Raw genomic sequence first — 25,584 nt, forward strand, 5'->3', positions numbered from 1 at the left:
AGTAATTTATATCTTGAAATCTACTTATCCAGAAATACTTTCATCCTAACCCTCCTCCCTGCTAGCAGAAGACTGAAAACAAAAGGGATCTTACAAAACCATTGTAGCTGCTTTTAGTTCTACCTCCACTGTTCCTCTTGGTCTTCATCACAACAACCGTGCAGAAATCAGAACTCCCTTCATGTAGAGACAACTGCTCAGTGAGGCCTAATATTTCATCAGCTTTCAGTCCTATGAAAGAAACATTCAGTGCAACTCCTCAGACCCCTGGATCCCACCCGCAGCCAGAAGCTCTAAAAGATCAAGTGGGTTGTGGGTTTTTTTGGTGTTTGTTTTGGTTTGGTTTTTGTTTGGGATTTTTTTTTTGGGGGGGGAGGGGATGCAAGGTATGCGAGAAATGGTGAATGTTTTGGATCTTCTTGGGGCGGTAACAGCACCGGGGCCCAGAAAGGGATTTTAATGCCCATGTCTGTTCCAGCATTCACAAAATACAGCTGCCGAAAGCTGGGGACTACTGCTCATGCAGGCTTCAGTTTTCTACTGGTTATAAAGAAACACTTGTCAGCAATGAACCTAGACTGTGCCTGCGTTCTCAGCAGAGATTCTTATTATAAGCATTTATTTCTAGAAGTTTAATTTCTGTTGTCTTGCAGCAGAATACGTAGGGCAGCTGCACTAAAAGGGTCAAAGATGCCCAGCCCCCTCCTCCCCCATTTATTTCTTGCTTGCAATAAAGAGATTTGCAGTGGCCATATTATGAATGGTTTTATTGCTGTCTGACATTTTGTAATACATTGTTACCATTCCAGTCTTTAATATGTAGACTAAAAAAATAAACCATAGATCTAGAAGTACACAGTATTAGTTTAACCCATAATCAATATAGCAACTGATTCAAAGTATGCTACCCAGGCACTTTACAAAAAAAAGTAATTTAAATCTGTGTTTCAAGAATATTTAACATTAAATTCCAAAGGTTACTTCTATCTACCTACTCAACTATACACAGAGCTGTTAGTTTGTTTTCTAACAAAGATCATTGAGAGATTCTATGTATGGCTGTACTTATATGTAGTATTTCAAAGCAGTAATGTTCTCTTGTGCTTAATGAGACGTTACAAAGAATATATTCTTCATTTGAAAAAAAGTGTGCAATACTCAATGCAGAAATTAAGTTCATTTTTAAAGTGTAACACAAGTATAACCGCATACATACACTATATACAGGGTGTTAAAAAGTTAAAAAGTGTTAAATCTGGTGCATGGTACAGAGAGAAGACACACACCCACAGGAGATGTTGTGGATATTCCAATGAAAGTCCAAATCCAAGTACTTGGCAAAAATGTCCCAGCTACTTCGAATACTCCACTGGACTTTCAAATAGAAGCAGACATTATTTCTAAAGTAGTTCCACTCTAGCCATATAGGATTTCTAGCATGGAAGTGTTATTTCTGGAGAAGAATGTAAGAAATGACTCCTTGACTGGCCTCTGGACAATCTGAATTTCTTGCTGGAGTGAGCATCTGCATGACTGTGCATGCTGTATATTCATTTATACATACAGAACAAGAAAACATAAAAACACATCTTCTAGCAGGAAAAGGGAAACATTCCTAATAATACATTTATCTTGAGGAAAACTTGATTGATATATACAGTATATATATAAAAAACCCTACACAACTGTCAGCATATAAAAATATGAGTTCAGTATCTTTTTATACTTCAAAACCTAATGATGAAAAATCCAGGTATCCTGAGACAGGTATGTACTGTGCATCTAACTGATCAATGCCAGTGTGCTGCTGGAGTACAATTAGAAAAGCACTACCTGCATTTATCAACAAGTACAGAGATAAAATACATAAGGCAATGCATTAGCTTGAGAAACTCTCCTCTCTCCATAATGTTAAACAAAAATGGTGCAAAATATGCGTAAAATGCTGGCGGACATATGAAATAGCTGTAAAGGAAAGAGTATGGAACAATATGTATATATACTACAGCTACTGATTTCACAATTTAAATGAAAATAAATGAAAGATACTTTCCTTTTTTAGCATCATGCTTAACCATGATGTATATAGTCACACTCAGGCAATTGTCTTAAATATATATATACACACACTACATCTGACAATGAATTAATAAAACCAAAAAAATCACTGTTGTTTGCTTGTGAATTTCTCTGGGTAAAAACAGATCAATAAAACTCCTTCATTTCTTTCCATTAGGGGATTCTAACAAATGAAACAAAGTATGCTTACTATGAATTCTCATCAACTTAAGGCTAATTGTTTTGACTCTAAAACACAGAAGAGCAGCTCTGACCACTATTCACTGCATTAAAAAAACCAAAAACCAACCCAAAAATCTGATGCATTTGCTAAAATGCAGTGAAAATTATCTAAAAAGGCCAGTAAAAATTGCAGCTCTCTCAGTGGACGTAAAATTGGTTGGTTGGTTCAGCTGATAGCAGGAATATTTATTTTCAAATGGATCCCTAAACACAAAAATGTTGGACATTGAGAAACTAGAGTATATACATTTTTGTATTAATTTACATTTACAATCTACAAGCAAAATAAATGTTACAAAACACTTAATTTGGGGAACTGGACTGAATCAATGGCCATTTTCATAGACTAAAGACTGTTTAGCATCCTATTGTTCATAGATGACAGTTACAAAGACAGGCCAAACATCACCAGCTCTACCTTAAAATCAAAATCGAAGTTTTCTCCAAGTATGAACCCTATGGAAACTTCACTGTTTCTTGGCCCTTAACCCTCCCTTCCCAGCTGTTAGATCTCCTATACTTCCCCCACAGACCACCACTGAATCACAGTAGTCAGTATTTGGTAATGTATGTCTCTAAATCTTTGAATTTATTCCCAGAAGAATTACACCAATCTTGGATCGGAAAGTAGAAATTACATACAGAATGCTTTCCCTAAATGGGTACAACACATTGTCCTAAAACCAGGCTGCAAAATCTGTTGCTGTAGAAGCAAAGATTTAACAAGTTATGGGTGTCACAGTTCTTGTAAATCATCAGTCTTGGTCATCTCTTCTTGTCATCTGTCAGTCTAAAAATTTATGAGAGGATAAACATACTGTGGTGAGAATGGATTTTTTTTTCACTCTCTAAGTGCACCTTGAGTAAGGAACAAATACATCGTCTACATATACCAAACAAGATAAATAGCTTTAATACCGAACAGATGTAAGTTTATAATTTAAGAATGGGATTCTTAGAGGTCTATCTGATGTTATCAGAAGCCAGCTGTGTTAGAATGTGCTGTGCGCTCTGAAAACAGAGGGACGAGAAAAGCAGTTTGAAAAGCTGCATAATGTTTCAAGTGAACACTGTTTTTTGAAGGAAAGTTTGAGAAATTAGGCACCCACTTTCCATAGACTGTCAGTGGGATATTTATGCCCATTTTTCTCTGGAAATCCTATCTTTACATACTACTTGTGATCCCAGAAAACCAGGCCTTGAGCTTCTCAGCCCCTTTGATGCTTGGCGAAAGAGATACTTCAATTTGCAGTATGGGTCACCAAGCAAGCTCGTAGTGCTGAGCTAGTTTTTGAAAACTACCTCTAGGGGGTGAAAAAGAATAAAGAGCTAAAAATCAGATACAAAAACAAGAGGTCAAGATTTCTGATGCACAATCATGAAACAATAGCCAAAGAGTTTGGTTCAGTGATGAGCTCATAACTATTTGTTCTTCAGTGTTTATAAATGACTATTACGCCATGTTTTCGACAACAAAATTAATTGCAAATTACCATACTATACAGGGAGACAATTTGGCATATTTGCACTCCTACCGTTTTCAATGCAATTAAGAAAAAGTGATGACTAGTTGCGTGTGTGCACGCAAAAGATCTTGTCCTCTACTTTATATTTTACAGGATTAGCAGCTCCATGCAGCTGACTTGCCTTGTTAAAAACCAAAACTCATGTGGGCAAATCTCAGAGGAAGACGGGAGCTCGTGGCCGGGGCTGACACCAGCCCATCCTCAGCACAAAGAGGTTGTGGCTTCTCTGGGCTCCCAGCGTCCGAACAAGCAAAAATGAAACATTTTTGCTGCTTTTGGCTGGATTGGGAATGACCCTCATCAATACTGCCTCTCGGAATTAAACACATCCAGAAATATGAGATCCTGACTAGAAGACCAATTACAGAAATTCTGACTCTTTCTTAGGTACAGGAATTAGGTCATCCTAGACAAAAAGAGTAAGCTTCTAAAGAGTAAAGCTTCGTTTTCTAGGTTGGTTGTTTGTTTGTTTAATAAAAACATTGTAGTCCCACAGCTTCCAGTAACTATGAAAGAGTGTAAACTTCAAAGCACAAAGGCAAAACTGTTACTGAAGTGTTCATTACTGCATGTCTTCGTTATAGTTTAAGGCAAACGTTCTACATTTAAGGATGCACAGGTAATTGATTTGACTATATAAATATATACATATTGAAACTCACATATATGCACAGACATATGTATCTGTGGATATATAAAATATTTTTTTTCTTAGCAAAGTTAAAGTCTGTGTAAAAACATTAAGAATACTGAAAAAGGTAGGAGCTCTAATTCCTCCTTTGGAGAAAAGTAACAAGTCCCCTAAATTTCCTATATATGAACACTCTCTGCAAGAGTACAGCTCATTTTGAAGTCTCATGTATTTCATTGTGGATTGATATACTTGAAGATTTCATAAATAATTAGATAACATGCAACGATTATAGTGAGGTTTGAGTGCTACAACATAACTATAGGCTGCTGTTGTACAAAAAATACATTTTATTCAGACAGTGTATGTCCTGCTTTGATAGAATGTGTAGCTACTGCTACAAGTAGAATTATTTGAGAATAGTTTTTGTTTTCACGTGCTCATAAATGAAACCTCATTTGGGGGCATTTTCTGTGAGAATTCTTTGGCCAAAAGAACAGCCAAACGCAGACATATTTTCCCTGGGCCCTCTAAATACTCAATACAATGTCAAAATAAATCTATGACAATTACCACTCCACAGAACTGTGCTACATGAAACAATTCTGGCAAAATATGGGAAATGGTCACATAAAACATCAAACCCCAAACTGTGATGCAACTTAAACCACAGACATTTCCAGTTAAACATAACAATAGCGCCTCATCCTTGCCTTAAGTAGATTTGCTAGTATAGTGTTATACAGGAATATAAACAACTCTGGAAAACTCAAAAATGCAGACAAGCAGTAATATCCATTAGACAGAGTCTGAAATTCAGTCTAACTATGAAGATCAGACTTATACTTCTCCTTCATTATAACGGCAACTAAAAAGGGCAAAAACTTCATGTCATATGCCATATATTAATAGGTTCTTCTCTAACGAAATATGAGAGAGGTTGCTTAAGACACAGCTGAGTTTACTAATTACAAGCACAGGTTCATCACAGCAGTCTGCCTGCAGCCTCTAAACACAATTGAGATGAGCTTTCCACCTTTAAACCTCACTTATCATTGAAACAGTAAAGTCATCGTTCTGAGAAATTATCATGGTGACAGGAAAAAAGGGATTATCAGTGCAAAGGGCCCCATATGAAGTGCATGCTCATTTCTGAGCCTAGTTTGTCCTGCCTTTTATTCCTTCCACAAGAACGCATTCTGTAAAGTGTACAACTGAATTAATTCTCTCTGAACAAAATGTTTGTTTTCAAGCTGCTGTCTATAGCTATCGTGTGGCTGAACAAGATACATCAAATGAATCCGATTCCAGTGTAAAATTCCCAAGGAAGATTCCTGTCCTACTAGTGTAAGGCCAGAGTGCACAGATTCCAGAAATGCTTTTTGGAAGTCATTTCTCAGTGCCAATAGAGAACATTTATGGTATTTCTTTCTTTATCCTGAGTAAAGTGTTTTTTTTTTTTTTCTTTTTTTAATTTATCAAAGCCCAAGGCAGATGCTGCTATCGTGCAGTTCAATTTTGTCATATGGTCCCAGTATCCTAAAGGCCATTATTGGATTATTTTCTGGAGCAATTCTCCTCATTCTTCTCCAACAGGTGGTGGTGGCTGGCATAGCTTGTATAATCTGCCAATGACAAAAGAACAAAGCAATTGTTATACCGAGAGTTTGGTCATTATTAAAATGAGTAAACTTAAGAAACACAAACTAAATCTAAGTCTTTCTGCACTGCAAAACATGAGGCACTGAATTCGGTTTGATAACGTTGGTGTGAGCCCAGTAAAATCTTGTTCGTGAGCATGAATGTTTGCTTCGAAAGTGGTTATCATTAAAACACACATCTTTAAGTAATCTTATAAAGACATTCCATTTAGTCAAGATCTCACATTTCTGCACTGAAGACTCCATTCTGGAGAAAGTTAAGTCTCCATTAATCCAATTAAGAGTTGCTGCTCTGAATTTCTAAACTGGAAATGCTGCTTGAATGCAATTGCCTCCATTTTTGTTTTGTTTTTGCACAGTCTGACCTCATACTAACACAGTTCCCCGTAAAACTGATGCTGTTTGAAGAACCTAAGACAAATATCAGACATGTGACATGCCAGCATAAAGATTTACCCTCTCCCCCTGCCCCACTTCTACATGTATGAAGTCAAGATCAGCAAGATTAAGTTTAAATGACTACCTGACTGAAATAGCCACTCCTTCATTTAGAAAGGCTTTTGAACTCCTATTAAACACTTTTACATGGACTTGATAATTAGCAAGTGTTTGAAACTTTACTGTTAGGAATACTGAAAATGAGTGGCAATCATTCTGACCTCAGGTTTTCTCTTCAGTAAGTATGTCCAGCATACAGTATCTCCCCTGCAACCACAGCAATTAGAACCAGCAACAGACATGATCTCATTTGGAGATTACATATTTTCCTCTGTATCATTGAAGGAACAGCAAAGAGAAGAGACCAAGTGTGTCACGGGAAGGAGAAAAAGCATCAGAATCCAAAACTGAAGATTCACAGCATGTGCATCAGCAATTAACATGAAGAATCTCTGTTATTAAATACCAAAGCAATCGAGATGGCAGGTTTGGTAGGTCTGGCTACAGGCAGGGTGGTGAATCACCCAATGGCTTTGGTGCTAGGGATATATAAGGTGCTCAGGGTTTCTGAGTTCTCCAAGGGTATTTTGCAAATTTGCCTGCTAAACGTATTAATTTATATGACTCCATTTTAACTAATAGTAAATTTTGAAATCATACTGCAAGTAAACACAGGAAACAAAGCTCTGTAAATGTGGCTGGGCTCCACAAGCAATCCACAATCAATGGGCTGGTGCCTTCTTGGCACGATGCTCTGCTGCTGAAATTATGTGAGGCACAGTATATACAGCTGGCCATGTGTATTGAAAGCCTCTTCAACATCCAGGCACATCTTGTCAGAAAAAGTCTCCTGTGGCTACGCAAGAGCAGGGCAGGATCGCTGCTGTTCAGTTTTCAGTTCCCTTAGGAGTTAAAACCCATAGGACACTGACAACACAAAATGGCTGTGGGCTAAATAACTTTCTCTGAATCTCAACTGGAAGTGATTATGAAGCAGTAGGAACAGGGAGCATCAGTTCTGTCAGCCAAACAGCAAGTGTAAACCTGCTTTCAAACCTCCACCATAATGTCTTCTGAACATCACTGGGCTCTTCCACATTGTCATCTGGCAGATTCAGAAATGTGATCCTTTAAGGTCACATTGTGCAGACGCCATGTATTTCTTCGGAGCCATACATCAGCCAATACACACGTATCTCGTATTTGTATACCAACGAGAGAATAAGATGGCCTGATCTTTATACAGAAAAGTATGCAGAGAAAAATAATCAGGGACTATTTGAGTTATTTGATTCTGCTGGTGCAATAAAACAGTAATATTCAAAGCTGGCAAAAGGCAGATAAAATTACTGTCAGAATCTCATCTAAGAATTGCAGTGGGATTAGTTCTTGATGGTGTTTTAACAAAATCCAATTTCTATGGAACAATGAGTAGAAAAACTCAGCCCCAAGTACCAAGGTCTGTGTATTCTTCAGCATAAACGGTAACCATTGGATTACTTGTCTTGGCATTACTTGTCTGGGAATTCTGAAGCAAACTAACAACAAGGCTGCATAAACCCCAAAGGAGCTGCAGTTGCTGAAGACGGTACCGAGCAGAAGCAGCTCTGGGTCAACATATATGGAACATCTATTTGAGACGGTACGAACAGATCAGCTGAGAAAAGACAGAAAACAGTGGCAACTGCAGAGAACTAAGAACACTGCCAAGTGATGTTAAATGGAACCAAATGTAATGGTAAAATTATTTTCAAGGCAAAGAATTGAGCACCCACAGTATTGTTTACCTATACATCAAAAATATTGCTCCTGCTGATAACAATTCTGACTTACATGACTTATCTCTCCCATGGAACACCAAATGCCCTGAACACTGAGCTCAATGAGATATTCCTGTGACATTGCTGTGGCTGCAGACTGGCGAGCGTGCTGGGTGCATCTGGATGTCTATTCTATGTTCCAGGAGCTCTCCCATAACTTTTCTTTAGCTTTGAATTGCAATGTTGTAGGAGTGTCAACTGGAAAGAGGCAATCTTTTCTCAACTGGTACAAAGCCAAAAAAATCTCATGGCTATAAGAACTTGGATTTTTCCTATATCACAAAAGCTTTGAATCTAGATAAGTGCTTTCTCATTTAGAGGTGGGAGAAGCTTCATTTGCAACAGTTCTGTGTCTGTCTCCAGAATTATGTCATGAAATAGAAGCCCATTTAAGGCCAAAACCATACAGTTAAAAAATGAAAAGGCTTCTAACAGCTTTTACTGTAATAAAATGTTACTTTACTGTCACAGGTTCCCACAATGCAAGACAGTTGCTTGGGCAGTTTTGGTCCTGGATTTCCTCTAGGCTAATCATTACTGCGAGAAGGGATGATTTCATCGGCTGGTAAAAGCCAAGTCTTTGTTGCTGATGGGTTTACTCTAGACTCAGTACTTCAGTTGGATCTTATTTAATCTCCTTTATGAGGCATGCAAGATGCATATATGCTCCAACAAATGCTGCTACTCAGCAACCGAACAGCAGCTGCTACTCAGATTTACATCTTGTACACTTAAGGTACACACTTTTCTAGAGTGAGTTTGAGCATGGGCATGGAACAACATGCAGTGATTTGTCACAAATGATGAGCAGTAGCCTGACTCCCTACTGGGAGAAACTGGGACACCTGAGAAAAGGGGAACAAACAGTGTAAGAAGAAGTTCAGACTGTAAATGGTCAGAACCCAGCAGACAGACTCTCTGTGAGGCTACGGATAGCGTATGCGTTCATTCACATGGTTACCTCCATCAGGTATTACTAATTCACTGCTTCCCTTCTGAAATTTAAACACCACAGTGGGTCTGTTATGTATTCCACATAACTGTTTAGCATTCAATGTGTTATTGTTAGTCAACAAAAAACATTATGTTTTAAATTGGTTTTAAAAAGTTTAAATTAGAGCTAGATTAATAAAACCACTTCAAGATAAATCTGAGAACATTCTTGTTTATTTTCATTTATAAATACTGGGCTTGTTAAGAAACATTTCAGGTACCTGCAATCCATCACAGCATTAAGAAGCTGGATAAATATAGAACAGCTGCATTTTTCATTCCAATGGATGTTTCAGAAAGAGACAAAGAAAGGCTACATCATCTCTAAAAGCAACTAGAACATGATTTTGCTGAGATACTGCAGTACACTATTTCATTAAAATGGGGTTATTGATTTAGTTCCAAATATTTCCCCAAAACCACTAAACATCACAAGTGATAAAGGACTTACTCCAGTGTTTGCATAATTAACATGAACAAGGCTTCATTTTTCAAAACTGGGCACATTTTGAAGTGCTACAAAGCCTGAACTTCTGCAACTAATTAAGTAAAATTGTATGGCTAAAAACATAGTGGATTTTATATACATTAAAAGCCAAATCTTACCAGTTAGTGCAAAATACAGTCAATGTCTCCTGTTAGGTTTGGAGTAGCTAGGACAGAATTTGGCACAACTAGACAAAATCAAGCTCTAGGACACAAGCAATCAGTTACCTTGGGACAGACTGTGGCGTTCGATCTCTCACTCCTAAATTCTTGGCTGTGTTTTGCACTCTCGCACCCTGTGAAAGAAAAATAACAGTTTCACTTCATTTATTCCAACACAAGTTAGAAAGTTTTCTGAGCCTTCTAGATGAACAGAACTATGATTATAATTAATACATATGCTCCATGTTCCGAAACAACTCTCTTCTAAGGTGGGTAACAAGAGAGAAGCATGCAGAAGAGAGACAAAATCTTTCCACTTGTCTTTAAATAAATGCATATATGTAAATCTTATTAACATAAAAGACTTAATTTGAAAAAACACATTCAAGATTTAAAACAATTCAAACACATCTTGCTTCAATTTGTTTGATTTTTGTCACCATTCTTAGTAGATGACATGGATAATAAAGTTATTTTCTGAAATGTCACTTATTTCCTATGAACTTTTGAACAAACAAATATTACAGATTATTTCCTATGAACAGCTTTCTAGTTCAATCTAGAAAAATGGCCTAAATTGAGGCACTAAATTAGGATTATGAAAATGCAGGTCTTGATCTTCCTTTATAATCACAGGATCACAAAGAAGTCAGGTTGGTAGGAACCTCCTGAGATTGTTTAGCCCAGAGGTAATGGAACTACTCCTATATTTGTACAGTCATCAAAGTAATTCAGCCCTTTGAAGGCAACTGCGAGGCTGATGAGGCCCCCAGCGAAAAATAAGCTTGACACCCCGGTTTAGTCCAACACCCCTGCCTAAAGCAGGGTCAACTAGAACAGCTGGTCTCTTTGTACCTCAGTTGATCCTTTGAGAAGCAATAGTGAAAGCACTTTCACCTGACTCGGCCAATAAGGAGGAAGTTGATAAAACATGCACAATATTCATATACCATGATGGTGAAAAATACAGACTTCTGCAAACAAATTAACTTAGACATATGAAAGAACTTAGTAAAATTTGTTTTTAAATCATGAGGTCTAGCTTTTGAAGTGCAATTTTAGATTTACAATCTCTTTATGTTTTCTAACATTTTAAAGGAGATGGAAACTACTTGTTCAGTCTGTAATCCATACACTAACGCTCCCTTTATTTCTCCTTCTGGACTACCTAAATTCAGGACAAAGTAACAGAGAACAAAAAAAAGATAAACTCAGAATTCTTACTGTGAGATCTTAGATTGGTGTGAAACACCAAGGATCATCTACATTCTAAAGAGAGCTGCAATGGCAGCTGCACATGATGTAAAAATGAGGTATAATCATTGAATCAATAGGTAGAGTAAGTCTAGACCTTGCATTTGACTGAAATCTGGTACCCAGGTAATTTAGAAAGTATTAGCTCACTGTTCAGGGCTCAAACAAAAGATGAAACAGGCTGTTTGGTTACACACAGGTGAGTTCTTACAGTTCATGTAAATCAACATGTGCCACAAAAAATACTGTGTCCTTACATTTCTTTTAGGAATAAAACAGCGGTAAAGACAGAGAAAATAACTAGAGCACCTACAAAACCAAAGGCTAAATATAAAAGTGATTTTACTAGCTTTAAATCTAGCCCAGTAAGCTTGACTCCAACAATTGCAAAAGACACATGACTACAGACCATCACAAACATGTCTTTCCCTATAAAGTCCCCCAGAATTCTTTCATTAGTCACTTGATATTTCCTCTGTTTAGCAGCGAGTATGGATTCAATAAATTTCAGTGATTCTCTTCTTTCCCATCTCATCTTGAATCCCCTAATAACTTCCCATCACTAACCTTGTGGAAGGAGATCTACATCTTGGGTACAATCTTTGCTTGCTGTGTCAAGAACCACTATTTTCATTTGGTTTGAAACTGCCAGTTTCATTTGATGCCTTTACTTCTGCACTGGAGGACAATGGTCAGTCCCTATCCATGCCATATGTTCTTTAGATCTCTGTCATACCCTTCTTCACTCATGAAGCTGAACAAACCCGGAGTATTTTGTCCTGTCTATAAACCATTCCCAACCACTGACTATCCAACCACTGATTATTTTTTTTCTGACCTTCTCTGTACCTTTTCCATTATTCTATATCATTATTGAAGGGATCAAAACATCAGACAGTTCAAAATGAAGGGTCATAAACCATTATAACTTCTGATTTGCTTTCTTGATAGTTACTGAGAACTGAGCCGATGTTCTCTATCATGTCCTGAGGTCTTAAAGATGAGATGCAATGGCTGACTCACAGTCAATTATTTTGAATGTGAACTCAGAATTTGTTTTTTTCCCCCATGTACATCATTTAAGAGTTATCTGCACTGATTTTCATCTGCCATTTTATTGCTCAGTCATGAAGTTCTGTAAGATCCTTTAGTAAGTCTTCATAGTTACTTCTCCTCTTTAATAAAAACTTGAAAAGGGTTCAGAAGAGAATAGGGAGAATGATTAGGTAAGAAAACAAAACTGAAAAGATCAGATGAACTAATGTTCTTCTATCTACAAAAGTGATGGCTTACCAGGGAAATTCCCATAAATTTTGGGACAGACATTTTAGCAGGGCCTGTTGCAACAGGACGGGGTAATGGTTTTAAATTAAAAGCAGGTATATTCAGACTAGATATAAGGAAGAAATTTTTTACAATGAGGGTGGTGAAACACTAGAGCAGGTTTCCCAGAGAGATGGTAGATGCCCCATCTCTGGAAACTTTCAATATACTAAAAGTCTACTGCTAAAAAGAGAGCAAAATCTGGTCTGTAAGTCTTATACTGTAGACAGAAAATATGAAACTTAGATTTAAGGGGAAAAAAAAGAAAAAAATCTCAAATGAGGCATTAAGTAAAACATCCTCAAGAAAAGGTTAAGAAAACTGTGAAACAGCCCACTTGGGCAGCACTGTGCAGGAATCTCCACTGCTGGAGGTCTGAGAACAGATAAGACAAGTGTCTGTCATGAACTCCGTAAGGAGAGCTGATGTGTTGTTGGTTACAAAGTTAGACATGTTGAGTCCAGATCTTCATCACCTTCAGTGTCCTTTCTTCAGTGCCATTTTCTAAGATTTTATCATAATAAAGAAACCTCATCATGACAAGACTGCTGAGACTGACATGTGATTAATGTAACTGAGAGCAAGAATATGCATATACATGGGAAAACTACCTAAATTAATCACATGTAGATCCTGGATGTCAGTACTGTGATTACCTTTGAGAACAAAATCAGTCTATTTTTACTTGCATCACTCACTAGACAAATTAATTTTAGTACCTTGCTCACATAATAAATCAAATGCACTGATAGAAAAAGGAGTCTATCTTTGTACAAGCATGTAATTTATTGTTTAGCAGGAGAACAAATTAGACTTTACTTACAGGCACTAAATTCTTATTTCTTTTGAGGAAAAGCCCCCAAGAATTACTAGCAACTTGTTACATGACATCTCTTTGTCTCCCCTGAGCACCATTATGCTATTTCTATTTCAATATACTGTTAATTCATAGTTCTCCAACACTATTCTTAAAGCTATGGCAATGTAAATATTGACACTTTTTGTATCATGTAGGCCATAAGGAGCAGTTGTGCTACGCGGGTCTAGAATGCTTCCCCCTGCGTACCAGTACTGCCAGGGCACTGGAGAAAGATCCCAGCAGCTCTGAGGAGGCACCACCATCCATCTGGACTCTTATATATGAACTAGTATTCTCACTGCCATGAAGAAAAAAATGATAGGGTTATTTTCAAGCTACACGCTAATTTAAGGATAGCAAGAACCAGTCACATAAAGAAAACAGATTCTCTTTATGTCCTGCTCAAAGAGTTGTAAATCAGTACAATTCTTATGAGAATTATGCAAAATGTAGGGCTGTTATTACACTCATGAAAAGGCATGAAAAATGATTACTCAAAAGACAACACAAATTCTCTCCTAGCCTTTTCTGTTTAGCAGCTTGTTAGTTACGTTTCTTGCTTGGATCAGAGCTCTGTGCCCCCCTGCAGCTCCTGCCCCAGGCCTCTGTCCCCTCCACACTTTGCTGCATCCTGAAGACACACTCCTGTCACAATGCTTTACACAGCATTTTGTGGGTACAGAAGTTTATGTGAATAAACATATATGAGCAAGTAAAGTTACTGAAAGATAGTGGGGCATTTTCTCAAAATTTTCATTTGAAAAATCAATCTAGACTCGATTAGCAGATGAAAAACAGAAACCACTTAACTATAACCATCCTACAAACCCAAATTCATTCCAACTCTCACAGGTTGGTCTCTTTAGTTCTCAAAGAACAGGTGCTTGTGAATACCTAATTATAACTGACAGGGCAATTACTTTGAAAACTATTCCAACAATAGATTCAGGGCTATTATGAGGCTTGTTAAACATGATCATGACCTCATTCAATTGAAAACCCCACAACACTTCCTGGGGCCATCCATTCAATCGGGTGTCTGCAGTTACTCAGCACTGGTGCCCAAAGCTGGAGGAGGTGTCAGCTTCCAGATGATTTCTCCTCATGGAAAGCTGATACTGGTAGGAGACAACGTTCCTGGCTTCTCCATAAAAACAGGTGGAGTAGATGTCCTTTCATGTTCACCTCCCTGTGGCTACTATCTTTATTCCACAAAAGATTCAGGGTGTAAACAGGATAGTAAAGTTTTTGTTTGGTTGTTGGTTTTTTGTTGTTTTATATTAAGCCAGGTAAAAGATGCACTTATTGCCCTTAACTAAATGTTCTGCATCAAACTCCACTTTTTCTTTTTCCTCTCTAAGTTTTATGGCCTGCATTATGCTTCTCACAGTTAAATCCTGCAGATAATTTAAACATTTAAACCAGAACACGTTTCTAGGAAATACCATAGTGTGTTGTTGAAATTACTCCAAAACATTTAGAATTTAATGGAGGGTTATATTTCTACTACAGAACTTCAAGACTAATTTAAAATTACAACAAAAGATTATTACTCTATTAAATGCTGTACTGGTTTCCTGCAAGAGGAAAAATGTGTGAAAAAAGTCCAGCTTGATACACCAGCAGACTTTTTTGCAGTGTCTGTGGGTGGTATTGAGATATTGGTATCTTTAACAGCTATTGATCACCTGCTGTTTTACTTCAGAGAATGCAGCCTCACTCAAGGCTTTTTTCTACATCTCTATTTGAGCAAGTACAGGAACAGCTGCTCAAAACCATGCAAGGTACTTTCATTTTTGTCTTTCATTTTCATTTAAGAAACTGCAGAAGATCCACAAATGAATCAGCATTTTTGAAAAGGGTCTAGAACTGTAGATTGAAAACGTACCCTTTGACAGCATATATCGCACAAGCAGACCTATGTGAAACTCTACGTCCATGTTTTTCGATTGCAAAATGCCCAGATCTTCCTCTTGTCTAGAACTTCAGGAGCAGACATATCAACCCACACAAGCAGGATACTCCTTATACAGCAGTAGCTTTCTTTTCAGGTCGAGTAAAAGCTGTAATTTCTGTGCAAACCTACACGATCCAGTTCAGGAACCCTGAGGGTATCTATTCACCACATAAACTTAATTTATGCACTGAATAAAGTGAAATATGAAAAGGAATGAGACTAAGTACTCTCATGTATCCATGTTAGGCAGCAGCACTTACATGTAATTGATCAGAATCTATGGCTTGAGAATATCTACACACTTGCTTTAACAGACTAAAGGTTTGATCTATGTGTATTTTTATCTACAGCATGTTAGAAGTAAAGTACAGCTGCTTAATCATTTTCATAACTAAACTGTGATTGCTGAACAGAACATGTAGCAGAATTAATGAAAACAATAAAATTAGATGCAAACTAAAAACCAGAAATTACAAGCCTTGTCTTATCTGTGATAAATTGTTCCAATAATTCATTATCTTTTTTTCCATGTCAAGATTGAGTGCCTCCTGTGTCTTGTTTATGTTTTTGTCATAAGGTTGAAAACTTCCACAGGCTGGGATATATGTTCCACATGCACACAGAGTGATTAAGCCCCCCACTCAAACTCTCTTTGATCAAATGAATAGGTTGAGCTCTTTAATCTTCACTTCATGAGCCTTGTCTAACAACCTCTGGATCAGTCGTGCTCCTCCTTTGAACACCTTCCAACGTTCTGAACAGCCTTTTCAAAGTATTTATCTGATAACAAGATATTCTAGGAAAAGTTGTGCCAATAGATTGTATCCCCCATTTTCAGTTGTTACTGTCTTTTAATCCAGCATTTTTTTGTCATACCTTAGCACTAAGAGTACATGTTGAGATGGTTATCTATCCACAGCAGTCTCTAAATCCTAATATTCTAGTATGACCAAAGAGTAAAAAAACACCATTTTGAAATAAGTATATTGTCCTCAGGAATCTTGCCTGGAAAATTAAAAACCATGGTATTTATTTTTCCCTTTCCCTCCTACACATCCTGTTCATTCAGTGTATGAGTCACCTTTTATGAACAATAGTTAATAATCTTAAATTATTTTTATGGATACTATATATTAAAATAAAGATTGTCTTACTCAACAGACTATTCTGATGTGAGGTGATGCCACAGCAATTACTATACAAAAATCATTAAGTAAAATCTTAAAATCATACCCCTGTAAAAATTATGATCCATGCAGGGAAAGAAGTATCTGGTTAAAAACAGTCTGTCCATTATTTAAAAAAATGAGCAAACAAACAAAAACACAACAACAACAACAACAACAACCACAAAACCCACCACAAAAAAAAAAAAAAAAAAGAACACAAACCCAAACAAAAAAGTTAATGTAAGTAGCTTTTAAACAAGGAATCACAGAATGTTAGGGATTGGAAGGGACCTCAAAAGATCATCTAGTCCAATCCCCCTGCCAGAGCAGGAACACCTACATGAGGCTACACAGGAAGGTGTCCAGGTGGGTTCTGAATGTCTCTAGAGAAGGAGACTCCACAACCCCCCTGGGCAGCCTGTTCCAGTGTCTGTTACCCTCACTGAGAAGTTGTTTCTCCTCAAATTTAAGTGGAACCTCTTGTATTCCAGTTTGTACTCGTTGCCCCTTGTCCTGTCATTGGTTGTCACCGAGAAGAGCCTGGCTCCATCCTCGTGACACTCACCCTTTACATATTTGTAAACATTAATAAGGTCACCCCTCAGTCTCCTCCAAGCTAAAGAGCCCCAGCTCCCTCAGCCTTTCCTCATAACGGAGATGCTCCACTCCCTTAATCATCTTTGTTGCCCTGCGCTGGACTCTCTCCAGCAGTTCCCTGTCCTTCTGGAACTGAGGGGCCCAGAACTGGACACAATATTCCAGGTGTGGTCTCACCAGGGCAGAGTAGAGGGGAAGGAGGACCTCTCTCGACCTACTAACCACCCCCCTTCTAATACACCCCAGGATGCCATTGGTCTTCCTGGCCACAAGTGCACAGTGCTGGCTCATGGTCATCCTGGTGTCCACCAGGACCCACAGGTCCCTTTCCCCTATGCTACTCTCTAACAGGTCATTCCCCAACTTATACTGGAACCTGGGGTTGTTCCTGCTTAGATGCAAGACTCTACACTTGCCCTTGTTATAATTAATTAAATTTTTCCCCACCCAACTCTCCAGCCTGTCCAGGTCTCGCTGGATGGCAGCACAGCCTTCTGTCGTGTCAGCCACTCCTCCCAGCTTAGTGTCATCAGCAAACTTGCTGATAGTGCACTCTGTTCCCTCATCCAAATCATTGATGAATATATTGCATAGTACTCATCCCAGTACTGACCCTTGAGGCACTGCACTAGATACAGGCCTCAAAATACCACAAAACAACAATAAAAAAACCCCACACAACACCTTTCAGTCAAGAATAAAGGAAGAGAATTTAAAAAAAAAAAAACAAAAACGCAAAGAAAACTCACATAGACTTTACACAACATTAAGATGAAGGTTAAAAAATACTCAGTCAAGTCACTGTTGTTTGATGCTAACCCATCTTGTTAGGAAACATCCACCTTACCTGTTTGCGCATGACATCTGTGGCCTGCATGATGTACCGCGGGGGCAGCCCGTGGCTGCGAGCCAGAATGATCGCCTGCTCCAGGGTGACGCTCAGAGTGCAGCTGCAATGGAGGACGGAAGTCAGTGACCTGACAGCAGTCATTTCCTTAAAATAACTGGGTTTAGATCCATTATCTTTTTAAAAAATGTTATGAATAAAAAGATTACAGAATAGACCTGCCCCCATCCTTCTTATGCAGGCATCAGTCTGAACACTGGAATGTTTCTTAAGTAGAAAGATTTAAGGATTTTGAGTGTAACAAGTGTTCCTGCTGACTTACAATCAAATGCATTTGCCTTGTTTTGCTGGGGTTTTTTGTGGTTTGTTGTTGACAAGCGCAGAGAGAATGACAACTGAAGGACAATAATTTTTTTGTAATTATATGAATCCTTTCCCAGGTGGTTTCTGCAGATGTTATCTCTTGTCCTCCACTGCTAATGCAGACCCAAGCTTTGGTACCATTATCCTGACCACTTGCCATTAATTTAGCTTTGTTATTCTCATGGACCGTTAGTGCAGTTCAGTCCAAAATTTAGAGACATTTACTCCTTTCAAAAAAGAAAATAAATAGGCCATTCCTTCAAATAAACTGTCCTCCCCTTCTTTGCCAATCTTTTTCAAGTAAAACACTTGAGGATAAAAACTGATCATGGTACCACATCCTAATGAAAATGCTGTAATTGCTTTGTCAGAGCAACCAGGAAAGCTTCAGAGCTAAAGAACTTGCTGGAGGACAACCTGTCACCATAGCAGACAAGAAGTAGTAGAGAAAGTAATTTTGGACATGCCATCTGATTTCAGCTGTCATGGGGTGGACAAGGCTGGAGAGTTGGTTTCCCATACAATCAAGACCAAAGCTGTAGAAGGCTCATAGCCAAAGGTAACTGAGTAGAAAAAGGTACTTTTGGGAAGTACAACATGTTTGAGGGCTGCTATCATCCAAGAGGTGAGAGGGGCTCCATTCAGCACCAGTAAGCTGCTTGATGGTTTTTCTGTTCACAACCAAAGTACCGCAACATTCAAATCTCTTCAATCAGAAACATGAGGTGGACAGAAAATGACCCCACCTCAGCAGAACCTGACAAGAGCTGCCTATATCAAGTTCAAATAATTAAACTAAGAGACGTGGTTAAAATATACTTTTGAGTAGCCTTTTGGCAAAATCCTGACCAAAAGATTCTGTATAGTTTCTGTTAAGCGCACAGAACAGACAATGTGTTTCAATCAAACACTCATCTTGCTGAGAAGATCTGTAGGAGGAAAAACGTGTCTGCACTTATTTTCTTATGGGAAAAAAACCCAAACCCTGACACATTTTAAATACCGCTTAAGTAAATTTATGGACTGTAAAAGTTTCACACTGGTGAATGTAGAAGATATTAAATTTGATCTGTAGCTTTATTAATGGCCTTTCATTAAAAATTTATAAGCTAAGTGATTTTCCTTGGTAATGAAAAATTTTTTATTCCCCAGTTTCTTGTATACACTGACCTCAGAGTTAACTTGAAGCAAAAATCTATTGATCGTTTGTGTTATATGTTTGATTAAGGTGCATAAGAGTTAAATATTAGACTAGAAATTCCAAACACTGTGTTTTCATCTTGTCTTTGAAAGGTGAAATATTGCACAAATAAAGTACATGCTCATAATATTTGCCGGAATCAAAATCTAAACATCTAACCTTCAAGACCAGATTGCAAAGGCAGATTTGTTCCATTGACAATGGGAAAAAGCAAAAATATCTGAAATCTAATTTGACAAGTGTAACCTAAGCCAGAGAAAAAGGGTAAAAAGTCTCTCTGCAGGTATAACAGGTTAATGGGCTCAAAGTACAGCTTTCAACCAACTAGTTACTGAGCCAACTTTCCCATAAATCCCATCTGCCCGGAACTCAAAAGACCGAAAGAACAGAAAAATCATGTTGTGCACGCATGAATCAAAACTAACAAAAGATCCTCCTAAATGAAGGGCAGCTTGAAGAATTAGGTGCAAATGCTGATCTTGTGATTGGAAAAGACCGACAGACTGTTCTCTGTCCAGAAACGGAGGAAATGGCTGCTGATCATGAACACTATGAGCCGCCCACATTTTGACAACGCCAACTGTGATTCAGAAACAAGGTTGCCAAGTGTGTAGATAAAGACATAAGAACAGTGGAAAAAGCAGAGAGAAAAACAGCAGAATTAGGATTTCCTTAATAGGCTATTATGGAGGTAGGCAACAATGACAATACAATCCTGAATGGTATAAGCTAAAATTTAAGATTTCACCTCAAGGCAAAAAACAAGAGTAATCCTAAGGACAATATTTTTAACATATCCCTAGGAAACTAGTAGTAGAGACACTCAAGGTGACAGCAGTGATGATGTTAACTATTATCACACCTCTTAATAAAACATTTTACATTCAAGGTGAAGTCCTACAGTAATGCTGGTTAGATACATCCACTGTGTCTTTTAAAAAACATTCTTACTTATTAATGTATGTTAAAAAATGTTAAAAGAGTATCAGTAGCATGACTGAATTTCAATACAATATCACTAGATTTCAGGTTTCTCTTAAGGCATGTAAAAGGTCTGATGAATGGCAGAATTAAATGTAAGTCACTGCTATGGCTTTTGTCGTGTAATAATGAAATAAGGCTATTACTTTCTAAATACAAACAACAAAACCACTCAAATTGCTTCATTTTGGTTGAATACTGAATCAATGAGATGGCATGTCTAATAAAACTGATCATATAAACCTTCAACAGTCCTATGCTAAACTGACTCACTAGGAAAGACACATTTACATACTAGTGCTTTCTTCCAGCTCTTCAAATATAGTTTTTTAATTACTACATATTTGTTATCACAATCAAATTGCCCTGGAAACCAGCTGTGAAAGAAACAAATGCACACACAAAACATCAGATGGAAACACGGAAAAGCCATAACTGGAAGTACTTCAGCAACAGGACAGCCAAGAACAGAGAGATCAACCAAACACAAATTTAAACCAACACAAGTTGTACAGTTTTATGAAATGATACGAAAGCTGGGAATTCTTCATATGGTAAGACTGTTCTAATGGTCTGAGCAAGGTTCAATATCAAGGATTGTCAAGAAATATGAGCAAAATGTAATCATCCACTCTTCTTCCCCATTTTGAGAGCTGATAAGCAGATGGTATTAAAGTTCACAAAGCAATCTGGAAGTAGTTCTGACCACTGAAAGTATCTGGTCATTTGGATGCAATCAGCCCAGACAAACCAAACAAGGAAAATATTAGGGGAAAAACTCCTTCAGTTCTCTCATAACATTCTGTTATGGAAAACATAAACCCCAAATCCATGTATTTTACTGTGTAAACAAATAAAAATCTGTTCTCATTCCCTCTCTTTTACTCTCATCCCTCCTTTTAAGTCAGAAAAACAAAAGACCCAAATTCATCATCTCAGAATTTATGTCAGAATCACAAATTCCTTGCCTTGACAGATTACCACAGCAAGGCAGCACAGACGTTTGGCTTTCCCAGCACAACTGGGCTGAGAATTCCTCATTTCACCCAGCTGGTTTCCAAGGAACAGAAGGGGCTGCAGCTGCTCCCAGCCCCTGCCTGCTACCCCCAGTCTCCCATCAGTCATGACAGTATTGATGTGAAGATTAAATACACACTTTCAAACATTTTCTGCATCATACCACCCTGAACAAAAGAGGTTAAAATATTTTCTATCACCAGTAGCCCATTTGTTTCTGACTGGATGTAATTTTTACTAACGGGCAGCAAATCGTCTGGATAGACGTACATTGACACTGAAAAATGGAGTTGTGAAAGAGGAAAAGAGACTCAAATTTTCTATGAAATGGATTATTTTGTGACAGCTTATTTTATGTCACCTGAAAGGAAACATAAGCTGAGTTCATGAACACTACCTACAGAGCTGCCACTCAGTGAGCTGTACATCTATGTTACTAGCATAAGAAGAATATAAATGATTCAATTCATTCCCAGGTTTCAATTAGGACTCCAGCCATCCTGCATCCAGAGATGCATCAAAACATCCCTTAGAAAAATGCCCTGAACAGAAAAGATGAGGTGAAACAAATTGGTTTAGTAGTTACCACAGTAAGAGGTGTTGAAATGAATTATGTTCTGACTATGTGAATAGGATAAAAATATGAAAAGGATGCATGTACAGTTAGTCTAATTAAAATCTAAAACTTCTACTCAACAGGTAATTAAATGCTGTTGTCTTATTTTAATTACTTTTTTCCCATGCATCATAAGTTAATCATACCTACATTTGATCATCTTTTAAACAAATTACACTATTAAGTATTCATTTGTTTCTGCTGTCATTTAAATTAATGCTTATAGAGCAGCTATCATTTATGTCAGCATATGCGGCAATTAAAAACTTAGTACTAAGTTAAGTCACTTTGGGATAAAAAGTTTTTGGGGTATTTCTCTATAATTACAAGTGATGGCTGGGTAATAGGTACTGATTCTGGAGAGCAACCCAAAGAAGAAAGTAGGCTATGATAAACATAAAAAAGAGAGGAAATGTTGTTCAAGACTATAAAGAAATAAGCAATAAAAGTGTAGACAGGTCTGACTGAAGACTCTCCCCCACTTTCTAAGCTGTTCTCATTGTGGGAATATGTCTCCAGGCAATTAAATGGAAGTTTGCAGTCCCTGTGCCCATATACTGAAGACTTTGCTGAACAGAATTTCATCTCAAAGGGAGACGGAACTTGGGCTAGTCGATAGGTATTAGAGAGAAAATAAGCAAGAATTTTGTACATTAAACTACAGTATTGTATTTTACAATTATAACAAAACTCTAGTGGAGTTCAGGAGAGTTTCAGTTCCTTTATGAACCTTTGTGAAGCTGAGAAATTCCCAGTGTGCTTTAAAATTAGCATTGCGCTGAACCCATCCATGAAAGGTTAGTCCAAAACTTCTCTTATTTTTGCCAACATATAGCAAGCTGTTACTCTGCATGTGAAATATATTTATTCTATTATGATGGTTCAGTAATCATAAACAAGGCTTCAAAAGTTGACTGTGAAAGATATTAGACCACAACACAGAAATATAATAGATAGTCCATGGTTAAGGGGACTTCTGCCTTTTATCATCCATTAACCATCAGCAACAAGAGGTTTCCTTCATTAGAGGCACCACTGTGATTACACAGTTGTGCCAACCTCCAAGTCAGTATATCCCAACTCCTGTCCCCTGACAGGATGTTCAAACCCAGCCCTACCAGGTTTGAACACAAGCTACCAGCACAGTTCTGACTTGCTCAAGTAGATGGCACGATCTTCTCAAGCTAGAGAATCAGTCTTGGGAGCTAAGTATACATTAGCCATATTTCAGACCTAACCTTGGTTAATGACTTCTTTTGTAGTTTACAAACACAGTTTTAATCAGGTTTATTCAATTCAAAATTAGTAATTTTTAATCCTGAAGCATGCAACATGCAGTAGGTAATGATGATTTTTTTCTGTAGCTTATTTGGAAGATTACTATCATCCAATCTATTTCCAGAAATAAAAGGTGACTGTTCCCCCTTTTCCAAGACAGAGAGCTTTTCAAAGAATAATGAAAAAATAAACTTCTTTTCACCACACGTCTTCTGTAATTGTTAAAATACTGCACAGAGCATCTTTTCAGAAACATTCTTCCTGTAAGATCTTGCCACCTTTAATCAGCTGGAAATGTTGCAAGGAGACACTTCTACCATTAAATGTTCTCTTTTTTGGATGGAAGAACAGCATTTCCAAAAGGTTCAAAGTATCTCATGCCTTTTCACAGTATCACAGTATCACAGTATGTTTGGGATTGGAAGGGACCTCAAAAGATCATCTAGTCCAATCCCCCTGCTGGAGCAGGAGCGCCTAGGTGAGGTCGCACAGGGACATGTCCAGGCGGGTTTTGAATGTCTCCAGAGAAGGAGACTCCACAACCTCCTTGGGCAGCCTGTTCCAGTGCTCTGTCACCCTCACTGAGAAGAAGTTTCTTCTCAAATTTAAGTGGAACCTCTTGTGTTCCAGTTTGTACTCGTTGCCCCTTGTCCTGTCATTGGTTGCCACCGAGAAGAGCCTGGCTCCATCCTTGTGGCACTCACCCTTTATATATTTGTAAACATTAATAAGGTCATCCCTCAGTCTCCTATTCTCCAAACTAAAGAGACCCAGCTCCCTCAGCCTTTCTTCATAAGGGAGGTGCTCCACTCCCTTAATCATCTTCGTTGCCCTACGCTGGACCCTCTCCAGCAGTTCCCGGTCCTTCTTGAACTGAGGGGCCCAGAACTGGACACAATATTCTAGATGTGGTCTCACCAGGGCAGAGTAGAGGGGAAGGAGGACCTCTCTCGATCTACTAACCACCCCACTTCTAATACACCCCAGGGTGCCATTGGCATAGTGCTGGCTCATGGTCATCCTGTTGTCCACCAGGACCCACAGGTCCCTTTCCCCTACACTGCTTTCTAATATGTAATTTCCCCGCCTATACTGGAACCTGGGGTTGTTCCTGCCCAGATACAGGACTCTACACTTGCCCTTGTTAAATTTCATTAGGTTATTCCCCGCCCAACTCTCCAGCCTGTCCAGGTCTCGCTGGATGGCAGCACAGCCTTCTGGTGTGTCAGCCACTCCTCCCAGCTTGGTGTCATCAGCAAACTTGCTGACAGTGCACTCTATTCCCTCGTCTAAATCATTAATGAATATATTGAATAATATTGGCCCCAGCACTGACCCCTGAGGCACTCCACTAGATACTGGCCTCCAACTAGACTCCGCACCATTGACTACCACTCTCTGGCTTCTCTCCCTAAGCCAGTTTGCAACCCACCTCACTACTCTATTGTCTAGACCACACCTCCTCAACTTAGCTGTGAGGATGCTGTGGGAGACTGTGTCAAAGGCTTTACTGAAGTCAAGGTAGACCACATCCACCGCTCTGCCATCATCCATCCACCTTGTTACATTCTCATAAAAGGCTATGAGGTTGGTCAAGCATGACTTACCCTTGGTAGAGCCATGATGACTGCCCCTAATAACCCTCTTATCCTTGATATGCCTTGAGATGGCACCAAAGATAAGCTGTTCCATTACCTTCTCAGGGACAGAGGTGAGGCTGACCGGTCTATAATTACCCGGGTCCTCCTTCTTGCCCTTTTTTAAGACTGGAGTGACATTTGCTTTCCTCCAATCCTCGGGCACCTCTCCCGTTTCCCAAGACTTGGCAAAGATGATGGAGAGCGGTCCAGCAATGACTTCAGCCAGCTCGCTCAGCACCCGCGGATGCATCCCATCTGGACCCATGGATTTATGGATGTCCAGACTATTTAATTGCTCCCTAACCCAGTCCTCATCAACTAAAGCAAACTCCTCCATTGACCTTTGTTTGCTCATTCTCAGTCATACTTTCAAAACAAACAAACAAAAATCTAAAGTAATCTGAAAACCCAGCTTTGGCCATTATCTTTTGTTCAGTGCAGAAAGATTTTCACATTAAAGGCTT

At 38.4% G+C, this 25,584-nt stretch overlaps 1 protein-coding gene across 2 annotated transcripts in view; it reads right to left on the reverse strand.

The window, feature by feature from the left end:
* Positions 1–749: 749 nt before the first annotated feature.
* The window catches only part of PREX2 (phosphatidylinositol-3,4,5-trisphosphate dependent Rac exchange factor 2), a 181,305-nt gene continuing 156,470 nt past the window's right edge, over positions 750–25,584 (reverse strand). For both annotated transcript variants that reach the window (XM_082046899.1, XM_082046898.1), the window contains 3 exons: positions 18,025–18,127; positions 10,085–10,152; positions 750–6,083 (listed from right to left, as the gene is read on the reverse strand). In XM_082046899.1, coding sequence (XP_081903025.1) covers positions 6,038–6,083; positions 10,085–10,152; positions 18,025–18,127 — 217 coding nt within the window. In that variant the 3' untranslated portion in view covers positions 750–6,037. The remainder of the gene's footprint in view (positions 6,084–10,084; positions 10,153–18,024; positions 18,128–25,584) is intronic.

This window comes from Streptopelia decaocto (genome assembly GCF_964273445.1).
Source record: "Streptopelia decaocto genome assembly, chromosome: 2".
NCBI lineage: Eukaryota > Metazoa > Chordata > Aves > Columbiformes > Columbidae > Streptopelia > Streptopelia decaocto.